The sequence below is a fragment of the Prionailurus bengalensis genome, chromosome E4 (assembly GCF_016509475.1).
Source record: "Prionailurus bengalensis isolate Pbe53 chromosome E4, Fcat_Pben_1.1_paternal_pri, whole genome shotgun sequence".
Lineage (NCBI taxonomy): Eukaryota > Metazoa > Chordata > Mammalia > Carnivora > Felidae > Prionailurus > Prionailurus bengalensis.
Window position 1 is genome coordinate 9,109,371 of NC_057360.1, and position 12,341 is coordinate 9,121,711.

A 12,341-nucleotide genomic window follows, 5' to 3' on the forward strand; every position below is an offset into this window, starting at 1 on the left:
ATTCATTTGGTCACGAAACTTCCCATTGCTAGAGCAGCAAATTGCAACAATTCATAGACAAATGAGAAAATACTGTTCTAACAAATGCTATCGGTGATAGTTGATCGCTTTTTAGAGAACTTTGTCTTCACCCAATAGAAAGTATAAACTGTGGGGCTTAAAATCACCACCTATCAACCCTCTAAAGTACTAAAAATTGCCAAAACGCTCCTGCAGTGCCTAATCCGTGTAGTGAACCACATTACGTAAGAAGACAGATGAGCAAGAAGAAACAGTACTCAGTGGCGATGGTTACATTTCCTTTCAACACCACTGTCTGGTGGGTGGTTGTTCCTTTGTTTTAGCTCTAAGACTTGTGAGAACTTGCACTTTCATGGCTACATGTACATTTAATAATTGTAGTAAGAAACTATGTAGATAGGAAAAATAAATGAGGTAACATTCCAAAGTGATAAACCAACCGAACCAAATAGAAAATTCCCTGGTAGGGGCGCCTGGGTGGCGCAGTCGGTTAAGCGTCCGACTTCAGCCAGGTCACGATCTCGCGGTCCGTGAGTTCGAGCCCCGCGTCGGGCTCTGGGCTGATGGCTCGGAGCCTGGAGCCTGTTTCCGATTCTGTGTCTCCCTCTCTCTCTGCCCCTCCCCCGTTCATGCTCTGTCTCTTTCTGTCCCAAAAATAAATTTAAAAAAAAAGAAAAAAAAAAAAAGAAAATTCCCTGGTAATAAGATTACCATTCCACTCATTTATTAAGTCACTGGTGAAGTACAAAATCCTACTTTGCAAGACTGAATTGTTGATCGAAGTGTGAAATATTTTCCAGATATTCCAGAAATTCTCCTAGCACCAAATCAAAGGACAGAGAGAGAAAAGAGAGAGAGAAACAGGAAACAGAATTTTATAAGCAAACCAAGATACCTGGCAAAATTTTAAGTATAATACATACTACACATGAATGGTTTGGGTTTCTTATTGTTTTAAGAAATCATTCTTTAATTTTTTTTTTAAACGTTTATTTATTTTTGAGACAGAGAGAGACAGAGCATGAACGGGGAAGGAGCAGAGAGAGAGGGAGACACAGAATCTGAAACAGGCTCCAGGCTCTGAGCGGTCAGCACAGAGCCCGACGCGGGGCTCGAACTCACGGACCGCGAGATCGTGACCTGAGCCGAAGTCGGACGCTTAACCGGCTGAGCCACCCAGGCGCCCCAAGAAATCATTCTTAAATACATAATAATATAGTATTCTACAAATGTAAAGTAGTTTTATGTATCTTTTTTAAATGAGGCAGTCATTCTTGGGCTCAATCAGTGAGTACCCATATTTGAGGCTCTAAGGGAGAACATCTAAGTGACAGAATTTCACCCCTCCTTGGCAGTGATACTTATATCTTTTGGTATCCGTGGCAAACTAGCAAATGCCTAACATGCACCAGGACTATAAACGAATGCTATTGAGTGTTTAGAAAATGTAAGTATATGATGTTGCTCTGTGGATTTAAATCCATGTAAAAGCATCTGTGATGAAATTATCAACTTCATAAATTTGATTCTAGACCAAAATCTTTGGATAAATATTTCAAAATTGGGATACAATCTCTTAAAAAGTGATATCACATTTGATTTATGGACAGAGGTAATCAAGTCTCTTCTTTTTATCTAGTAATGCAACATCAAATGAAAATCTCACATAAACTTATTTATTCCCTGTCGGTGCTTAACAGATTTAGCAGGAGGCTTACACACACAACTGAGGTGTTCTCTACTCTGCAACATGATCACAAGACATTTGCATGATCACATTTGCATGATCACAAAGACATTTTACAACCAAAACAAAATATATATATATGTATATATATATATAAACTATCTGTATAAACATTACTTTTTCTCACATAAAATCTCTTTATCTTAAAAATTATCATTGAAGTATAAATGACATATAAGATGATACTAGTTTTAGGTAAATGATGTACTGATTCAACATGTGTATACATTATGAAATGGCTACCCCAATAGTTAACATCTATCAACAAACATTTTTTCCCCTTGTGATGGGAACTCTTAAGATTTCCTTTAATAGCACCTTTCAAATTTTTAATACAATATTACTGACTAAAGTCATCCTGCTGTATATTACATTTCCGTGACCTATTTATTTCATAATTGGAAGTTTGTACATCTTGATCCCCTTCACCCATTTTTTTCTACCACCCAAACCCCTCCCCTATAACAACTACCCATCCATTCTCTGTATCTATGAAATTTGTTTTGTTTTATTTTGTTCTTTTTAGATTCTACATACAAGTGAAATCATACAGTATTTGTCTTTTCCTGTCAGAATTATTTCATTCAACAAAAGGCACTCAAGATCTATCCATGTTCTTTCAAATGATACGATTTCCTTCTTTTTTATGGTTCAGTAATATTCCTCTGTGTGGTTGTATATACATATATATACATACCACGTCTTTATCCATTCATCTATTGATGGGCACTTAGGTTACCTGCATATCTTGGCTATTGTCAATAATGGCGCAATGAACACAGGGGCACATAGAGCTTTTCCAAATTAGTATTTTCATTTTCTTTAGATAAATACCCAGAAGTAGAATTGCTATATTCCATGACAGTTGTATTTTAAATTTTTTTAGGAAACTCCATACTGTTTTCCACAGCAGCTACACCAATTTACACTACAACAGTGCGGGCAGAGTCCTTGTTTTTCACATCCTCACCAACACTTGTTTCTTGTCCTTTTGATCCTAGCCATTCTGACAGGCATGAAGTAAGATCTCACTGTGGCTTTAATTTGGATTTCCCTTATGATTAGTGATGTTGAGCATCTTTCATGTGCCTCTTGGCCATCTGCATGTCTTCTTTGGAAAAATGTCTATTCAAATCTTCTGCCCATTTGTAATTGGATTGTTTATGTATTTGTTGTTTGAGTTCTTTATATAGGTTCGATATTAACCCCTTATGGGATTTATCATTTGCAAATATCTTCTCCCATTTAGGAAGTTGCTTTGTCCTTTCATTGATTGTTTCCTTCTCTGTGTAGAAGCTTTTTAGTATGATGCCATCCCATTTGTTTATTTTGCCTTTGTTGCCACTGCCTTTGGAGTCAGATCCAAAAAAATATCACCCACACTGATATCAAGGAGCTTACTGCCTATGTTTTCTTCTATGAGTTTTATGGTTTCTGGTCTTACATTCAGGTCCTTAACTTATTTTGAGTTATTTTGGGGTATGGTGTAAGATACTGTCCAGTTTCTTTTTCTTTTTTCTTTTCTTTTTTTTTTTTTTTTTTTGTTTTTGCATTTGGATGTCCAGTTTTCCCAGCCTCAACTTATTGAAGAGACCATCCTTTCCCCATTGTATATTCTTGCCTCCTTTGTCATAAATTAATTGACCATATATATATGGGCTTATTTCTGGGCTTCCTATTCTGTTCAGTTGATCTATGCCAATACTATACTGTTCTGATTACTCTAGCTTTGAAATATACCTTGAAATCAGGAGGTATGTATTAAGTTTCCAGCTTTATTCTTTCTCACAATTGCTTTGGCTATTGTGGATCTTTTGTGGTTCTATACAAATTTTAGGATCATTTGTTCTAATTCTATGAAAAAGGCCATTGGAATTTTGATAGGGATTGCATTGAATCTGTAGATTGCTTTGGGTAATGTGGACATTTTTAACAATATTAAGTCTTCCAAACAATGAATACAGAATAGCTTTCTATTTGCATATTCTTTAATTTCTTTCATCAATGTCTTATAGGTGTTAGTGTACAGATCTTGCACATTCTGGGTCGAATTTATCCCTGGGTATTTTATTCTTTTTGATGCAGTTGTAATGAGATTGTTTCTTTTATTTCTCTTTTGGATAGTCCTTTGTTGCTATATAAAAATGCAATATATTTTTGTATATTTATTATGTACCCTGCAACTTAGTTTATTAGTCTCCTAGTTTTTGGTGGAGTCTTTAGGATTTTTTGTATATAAAACGTCCTCAGCGAATAATGACAGTTTTACTTCTTCTTTTCCAATTTGATATTTTTTATTTTAAAATGTTACTTTCTCCTCAAAGATTTTGATGGCTTCGTGTCTTACATTTAGGTCTTTCATCCATTTTGAGTTTATTTTCGTGTATCGTATAAGAAAGGTCCAGGTTCATTCTTCTGCATGTCTCTGTTCAGTTTTCCCAGCACCACTTGCTGAAGAGACTGTCTTTATTCCATTGAATGTTCTTTCCTGATTTGTCAAAGATTAGTTGGCCATACGTTTGTGGATCCATTTCTGGGTTCTCTATTCTGTTCCACTGATCTGAGTGTCTGTTCTTGTGCCAGTACCATACTGTCTTGATGATTACAGCTTTGTAGTATAGCTTGAAGTCCGGGATTGTGATGCCTCCTGCTTTGGTTTTCTTTTTCAAGATTGCTTTGGCTATCCAGGGTCTTTTCTAGAAATCTGAAGAATTTTAGACTCTCTTCAAAATGATTTGATACAAGGCTTTGTGACTGTTAATAAAGATGTTATACATACCTGTGTTTTTTGACCAAACATGTGAGAGAAGATTTTTGTTCCCAGGAAAGTTCACAAACCACAACATCTTGTGCAAGTACGCCCAATAGGGAGGAACTATTTATCTTTTAACAATATCATGATAAATGGACAAATGTTCTTGGCTATAAAGTGGAAACAAGATGATCAAATTTGTTTCTGATCAAGGGGATTGCTATTCAAATAACCAATATGCTATTCAATATCTAAATGTCTAATACACGTAACTTTTTGAACAACAAAAAAACTAGTCTATTGGCAAAATTTTTCTTTTGCCACACTAAAAAAATCTAGTTTTACAAAGCTGTTAAAGATTTGCTGTCTTAAAAAACATTGAAAAGTCAGGTTTTTCTCATTAACAAAGCATAAATAATACAAACATGACTCTTTAAGATTATAAGTTACCTTTCAAGTCTTTCTTTAGTTTTCTGAGATCTTTTTGAAAATCTTCAAACTTCATCTGTGAAGCCTGAAAAAGGTCCTGAGGTTCTGGCAGTGGAAAAACACACTGTTCTTTTCCAGCATCCTAATTAGCAAAAACACATAATTTTAAAACAAATCAGCATCAATATAAATAAAAATAATACAACAATGGCAATGGCAAAATAGCAAATACTGCCAAATCCCTCAACAATAAACAATAACAAAATATCACTGTAAAAACTGCCTTACCTCATCAAAATTTCGAAGATAGTAGGAGACAATGTATGACAAAAGGCTTCTGCTATTGTCCTAGGCAGAAAGACCAAAGTAAGTAAAAATATATTTTTTAAATATTAGAGCGTCAAATAAAATAGATTCCAGTAAATCAACACACAGATGAGAACATTTAGAATAAAATGTGAAATTCTATATTTCAAAGTACTACAGCCACTACATCTAAGGATTTCAATGGCACAGAAGATCCTGGTTTTCCCCAGTGTTTTAATCTAAGCCCCAAGTGGAAGCCCAGCTGTTCAAGGGTGGAGCCTCAACTGTGAATACTTTCCTGTTTTACCCTCTTTGATCAGAAAATTAGTTCACTAATTATCATATTTTATGTTTAAAAGTATAACTACTATCTTAACTGAAATGATTAAACGTTGCCAGCATTTCTATACCACTTCTGGACCAGCAGGTATCAATCTGCAACAGGAAGTTTGATTGAGGCTTGTTAGTAGATAAAGAAAATAAAGTTAAGTATAATTTCAAGTCAGCAGGAGCTTTAAAAATGCGAGTCTATATTATAAATTGCTATGTCAGCATCTGAGATTGTGGAATTAATATCCAGGCAGCTATAAACAATGCAGTGTGTATTTCTATGGAAAAAAATGTAGAATTGTTTCTATTCTAATAGGCTTCAAAGAATAGGTTTTTACCTCCTTTCTGGCACATTTAAAAGGTATTAAGTTTTCATCATTCAAAATTAGAACTAGATACTCTGAATGTGGGAGGACAAATACACACACACACACACACACACACACACACACACATATATTTAAAAACCATATGACACAAACTACATTCCCTGAAATGTTCAATCTAACGATTATTTTCCCTCTATTTATAAAAAGCAATATCCTTTCATAATTTAGTTTGACATATGATAATACAGCTTTTAGAGACTTTCTTCATGGTAATGTATAGTAATAATATAATAAGATATTATGCAGTAATATCTTATAATAGTAAAAGTAATATATTTTTCAGGAACATCATTTGCTTGCATATAATTTAACCAACTTTCCGTTCTCTTTCCTAATATAATTCAAAGAAATATGCAGTACAGTTAGCAGTACTTGAATGAATTAACAAAACATTTATTAACTGCCTGCTGATAGGCATGCTGAGTGAAAATTCTGAGTGATCTGAGTAACAGCTCTGTCCACGCAGGTCCACAAACAGTACTAAGAAGTAGACACAGTTATATTCATTTTATAGAGCAAGAATCAAATCAGGAAGACTAGTATAACTCTTATGCGAATGCAAATGAAATTATTAAAAACAAAAAATCTTGGGGCGCCTGGGTGGCGCAGTCGGTTAAGCGTCCGACTTCAGCCAGGTCACGATCTCGCGGTCCGTGAGTTCGAGCCCTGCGTCGGGCTCTGGGCTGATGGCTCAGAGCCTGGAGCCTGTTTCCGATTCTGTGTCTCCCTCTCTCTCTGCCCCTCCCCCCGTTCATGCTCTGTCTCTCTCTGTCCCAAAAATAAATAAACGTTGAAAAAAAAAAATTAGAAAAAAAAATCTTGCTTCTTGATTTTATTATGTAATTTTTATCTAGGATACTCCTTAATTATTTAAATTAATAAAATTTAACTAACTTGGAGATTGAATAAGATATACTAACGAATAAAAAAACCCAAATAATCCTTTATTCATATGTAATTATGATTATCAGCATCTATCTCAGATCCATTTTTATGTTAAGAATTATGTCAATGATATTTATGTTCCAGTATTATTTGAAAAAGTTACTCGTTTCAATTCAACAATCAGTTGTTAAGAACTATTCAATGCTTCCAAGAGAGCTTTTGCTTTTGAACAAATGTGATGTAGCAGGTTGACATATTGGAGGTTCCTATGAAAATTTGTGTCATACAAATATACTAGCATCTGAACAAATATACCCATAAAAAATCACAAAAATTACATGCTGCTGGTATTCCAAGAAAGGACTAGGCTTTATTCAATTCTGGAAAAGTAGTAACTGGTATTTCACTGAGCTCAATGAAAGAATGTTAAATGAATACATGAGTGTATGTATGAATGAATGAACAAATGAGTTGTTGACCACCAGAAACAACAACAAAAAAAGTGTCTGCTTCTCATGAGGGAGACATAAAGTGAGCCTTGAACAACATGGGTTTGAACTGCGTGGGTCCACTTACACATAGATTTTTGTCAACAAATACAGTATAATACTGGAAATGTAATTTCTCTTCCTTATGATTTTCTTAATAATATTTTCTCTAGCTTACTTTATTGTAAGAATACAGTATATATGTTACATATAACATATGAAATAGGTGTCAGTAGATTAATGTTATTGGTTAGACTTCTTGTCAACAGTGGGCTGTTAGTACTTAAGTCTTGGGAGTCAAACGTTATGCGTGGCTTTTTGACTGAGCGGGAGGTCAGTGCCCTAAGCCCCACATCATTCAAGGTTCAACTATATTCTTTATCTAGGAAGAACAATTCTACTATTTCCATTTCTATGAGCCAACTACTTACTTAAACTTAATATTTTAAAATATTTTTAAATGTTTATTTATTTTTGAGAGAGAAAGAGACAGAGTGTGAGTAGGGGAGGGGCACACACACACACACACACACACAGAATCTGAAGCAGGCTCCAGGCTCTGAGCTGTCAGCACAGAGCCCAATGTGGGACTCGAACTCACAAACTTCGAAACATGATTTGAGCTGAAGTCAGATGCTCAACTGATTAAGCCACCTAGGCACCCCTTAAACTTAATGTTTTAAAAACATGTCCATAATTTCCTTTATCATACAGTTCTGTGTAGAGATTCCATCAGAGAAATAGAATTCTATTATCTTCTAAGTTTATATTCTCAGACATTAATTCTAACCATCATGGTTGTTCCCTAATCTTATATTTTTACTGGCACTCTCATAATCTCTTAGATGTTAACTTTAAACAAATACCAGTATAGAAGCAGGATCAAAAATGAATTAGTCCTGCAAAAGGGCTTGGGCATTCCCACATATACCAGTGTCAAGGGGAATATGATATGTAGAAAAACAAGATAATTTTTTACATTTTATTTATAATCTACTTTCACCCATCTTCGTTTTGTTTTTAAAACACAAGCCTAGGGGCGCCTGGGTGGCGCAGTCGGTTAAGCGTCCGACTTCAGCCAGGTCACGATCTCGCGGTCCGGGAGTTCGAGCCCCGCGTCAGGCTCTGGGCTGATGGCTCAGAGCCTGGAGCCTGTTTCCGATTCTGTGTCTCCCTCTCTCTCTGCCCCTCCCCCGTTCATGCTCTGTCTCTCTCTGTCCCAAAAATAAATAAAAAACGTTGAAAAAAAAATTATAAAAAAAAAATCACAAGCCTATTGGCCTCCATTACTTAACACAGAAGAGAAGAATAATACTGTCTAATTTATGAAAATTAATCAGTCCTCAGACTCCAAAAGGATAAATTTTAGCAGACATGGTAATGATAGACTGAAAAAATAATTATTTTTATTCTCTACTCAATTATTCATTAAACATAGTATTAATAATTATTCACTTTGGGAAACATTCACAAAATCATAAACATATGAAGGCCACATGCTTTTACCTAGCTCAGAACATAGACATTTTTGACCTTGGAACATAAACATTTATTACAACATGTTTACAGTCAAACTCATTACTAAACAAACCTTCTAATTCTCAATTTGCCTACATTCATTCACACAAGATACTTACACTGCTTTTAACATCTTTCAGCTTCGGAAGAATGTCTAACCCAAAGCCATCTGCCTGTCCTCGAGTCTTATTTCCACCATTCATGTAGTTGCCAAAAGCAAGAACCAAACCCAGAATTTGCATAACCCCTGGGCCATTTTTTAATGTCTGTAAGATAAAGAACATTTTATCTCTTAGACAAAGTTTTCTTTGAATTATCTTAAGTCAGTGGCAGATATTCATATCATACTAATAATTTTGGGTCACATCCAAACTGTATCATTGTATATTATTAGGATATTTTAAGAGTAGTGTCTCCAAAGTTAACTTTATTTTTTTATTTAAATTTTAGTTAACATACAGTGCAATATTAATTTCAGGAGTAGAATTCAGTGATTCATCACTTACATACAACACCCACTGCTCATCACAAGTGTCCTCCTCAGTACCCATCACCTGTCTAGCCCATCTCCCACCCACCTCCCTCTGTCAACCCATAGTTTGTTCTCTAACATTGAGAGTCTCTTGTGGTTTGTTTCTCTCTCTTCTCTTTCCCACACTCCTTCCCATAGGTTCACAACCATTTTGTTTCTTAAATTGCACATATGAGTGAAATCATATGGTATCTGTCTTTCTCTGATTGACTTATCTCACTTAGCATAATACATTCTAGCTCCATCCACTTCATTACAAATGGTACGATTTCATTCTTTTTGATGGCTGAATAACATTCCATCATATATATACATATATATGTACACACATATATGTACACTATACATATATATGTACATACATATGTATATACATATGTATATATGTATATAAGTTATCTTCTTTATCCATTCATCAGTCCATCAGTCAACAGACATTTGTGCTCTCTCCATAGTTTGGCTATAATTGATAATGCTGCTATAAACATTGGGGTACATGTACCCCTTCAAATCTGTATTTTTGGGTAAACACCTAACGGTGAAAATGCTGGATTATAGGATAGTTTTATTTTTAGTTTACCCAAAGTTAGCTTTAGGAAGTTGTACCACCTACAAGAATTCAGGTACACATTTGTAAAGTGACAGACACCATTCTAAGCCATTTCTGATGCAACTGCGTGGAAAACAAATAAGGTTGTAATATGAGAACAACTAGAAAAGAATGTCGCTGCCGTCACCCTAATTGTACCTACGATACAAATTTTTGGCATAAATTGTAGGAAACCAAAACACAGTTTTAACGATTAATTCCAAATTTAGATTTATCCCTGAAAAGTTCACACTCCCTTCTTCCAAAACATGAAGCTTAGCTGGAATTTGCAAGTATTCTTTCCTCTGAAAAATGTGTCTTTAATAACATCTTACTACTTTTCAAAATGATTTACCACAACCAGAACGAATGGTACTATTGATTTTTGACAAATTGTTTTAAATGGTAATATTGGTAATTCATGCCAAGCATTTATTCTTTGTTTTCTGGAGAATATTCATCTTCTGTTGAGTCACACAGCTGTTCCTAAATCATTTGGATGGAATCATTAACAATTTGTTGAAGGTCCCTTCCAAAACTGAAGGCAAATAAATAAGAGGCCTTCAAATCACATTAAATCTGAAGTCTGATGTAAGAAAGGACCAGGGAAAGTGAAAATTTTGTTTTGGCAAAAGCAGAAGGGGCAGAAATCCCCGGACGTGGGAGCATAAGGAGCACACTGCAGCAACCGGCCCCGTGGCGCGCAACTCTCCAAGTTTTTCTTTGATCTTGAAACTAGTCATCGTATGTTCTCTTTTGTGGAACTGCTATTCTCCAAATTTACTTGTAGAGTAAATAAAAGAAAACGATTTTGAAATGTGGACATGGCTGAACACAATTAAATATCAGAACTCAATCGTCAGCTGTCTATGGACTGGAACTCACCTCACACAATTTCTGTAGCAATTCCAGTTTGCGACGAATTGAGCAAATGCTTTCTGAAAATGTGGACTGGAAGAGGATACAAAAGACTCGTTCTGAAAAGTTGGGGATTAGTGACAGTTCATAAAGGAACCTAAGGAAATAAAGCCAAGTTAAGAAGAATATAATTCATATAAACAGATGTTTATCCTCATATTCATAACAATTATGCACGGAAGATGCTACATTTTCCAAATGGAAAGAGGCTGCCCTCAACAAGGTCCTGAGGTGTTCTTACTGTTCAGGTTTGTCCAGAGACTTGGCATTTTCTTTGTCTTTGGAGGACCGGCCATGCTTTTCAATTTTTTCCAGTTCATCTGATTGTGCTCTCTGGAAAATATAATGCCAAACAGTTATTGAAAATCTTATGAAATGAGTCCCTTAGATTATGATAATCTTAATACAGCAAACTCGATATATTTTCATATTTCTTAGCATCTGTTTGCAGTAAAGCTTGACTTAATTCATGAAGGCATTTTAAAGTGTAAATATGTTTAATGCAAACCAGATCACCTCCAAACCTTCCAAATAATGTTATTGGCTATTAGTGATCTGCAAAACATTTATTTATTTAAGCATGCTCTAAAATAATACAGTTTTCCTCTCTTGTTTTTTGGCTGTTTGTAATACTCTCTAGAATACAAGAATTTCATTTTAAAGTGGTATGTCTTATTTAGAAATCAATCAAGATAAATTTGGAAGTAATTTGGTCATAATGTTATAAGACTTTTAAAGGAAAAAAAGTACTTATTTAACCATTGCAATCATTGTTTATGGCTTTTTTTAGGGGAAAAATACAATTGAATTATTAAGTCCTGGAACAAAAATAAAAGGTTGATTTTTCTGCTGGATTTTCTTTTTGACACAAAAATGGTTTTAGGCTTCTTTTCTCCCAAAATATCTTCTTTTACCATTTATAATTACAAGCTAAAAGTCTGTCATCCTAAATTTGTTTCTTCGTAGGAAAGTTTCTTCTGCATTTTTAATATATGGTGGAAGATTTTACAGACATGGAGAAACACGCACCTATTCTTCTCTATGAAAAATTTGGATGCTTTATATTTGCAGTCTTTATTTTATAACTCATAAAGATGTTTCAAAACAGCCAAATACAGTACTTCAATGCATTGAGAAGTGTGAGTAGACAACCATATTTTGAATTTGAGTCTAATTCTCAGAATTTAAAATTATTATTTTAATTATTATTATTTTTTTGTTTAAACATTAAAGCAGTTTAGCCAAGAACTACTATATGAGATACACTCTAATAGGTTTATAGAAACTAAAGATTTCATCTGAAAAACAGCTATGTTCTGTTTTGTATTCCCTGATTCTTTTGAAATGCAGGTTTCAGGTGATGGTATTAACTAGCAAAGACTAGTTCTTCAAATGAAGTTTCATTTTTTTTTTATTTTTTAAAACTGCTCACTTTTT

At 34.5% G+C, this 12,341-nt stretch overlaps 1 protein-coding gene across 4 annotated transcripts in view; it reads right to left on the reverse strand.

Annotated features, from left to right (window-relative positions):
- Positions 1-12,341, reverse strand: part of FMN2 (formin 2) — a 391,725-nt gene that overhangs the window by 127,701 nt on the left and 251,683 nt on the right. For all 4 annotated transcript variants that reach the window (XM_043568706.1, XM_043568709.1, XM_043568707.1 and 1 more), the window contains 5 exons: positions 11,146-11,237; positions 10,872-11,001; positions 8,985-9,131; positions 5,238-5,297; positions 4,971-5,091 (listed from right to left, as the gene is read on the reverse strand). In XM_043568706.1, coding sequence (XP_043424641.1) covers positions 4,971-5,091; positions 5,238-5,297; positions 8,985-9,131; positions 10,872-11,001; positions 11,146-11,237 — 550 coding nt within the window. The remainder of the gene's footprint in view (positions 1-4,970; positions 5,092-5,237; positions 5,298-8,984; positions 9,132-10,871; positions 11,002-11,145; positions 11,238-12,341) is intronic.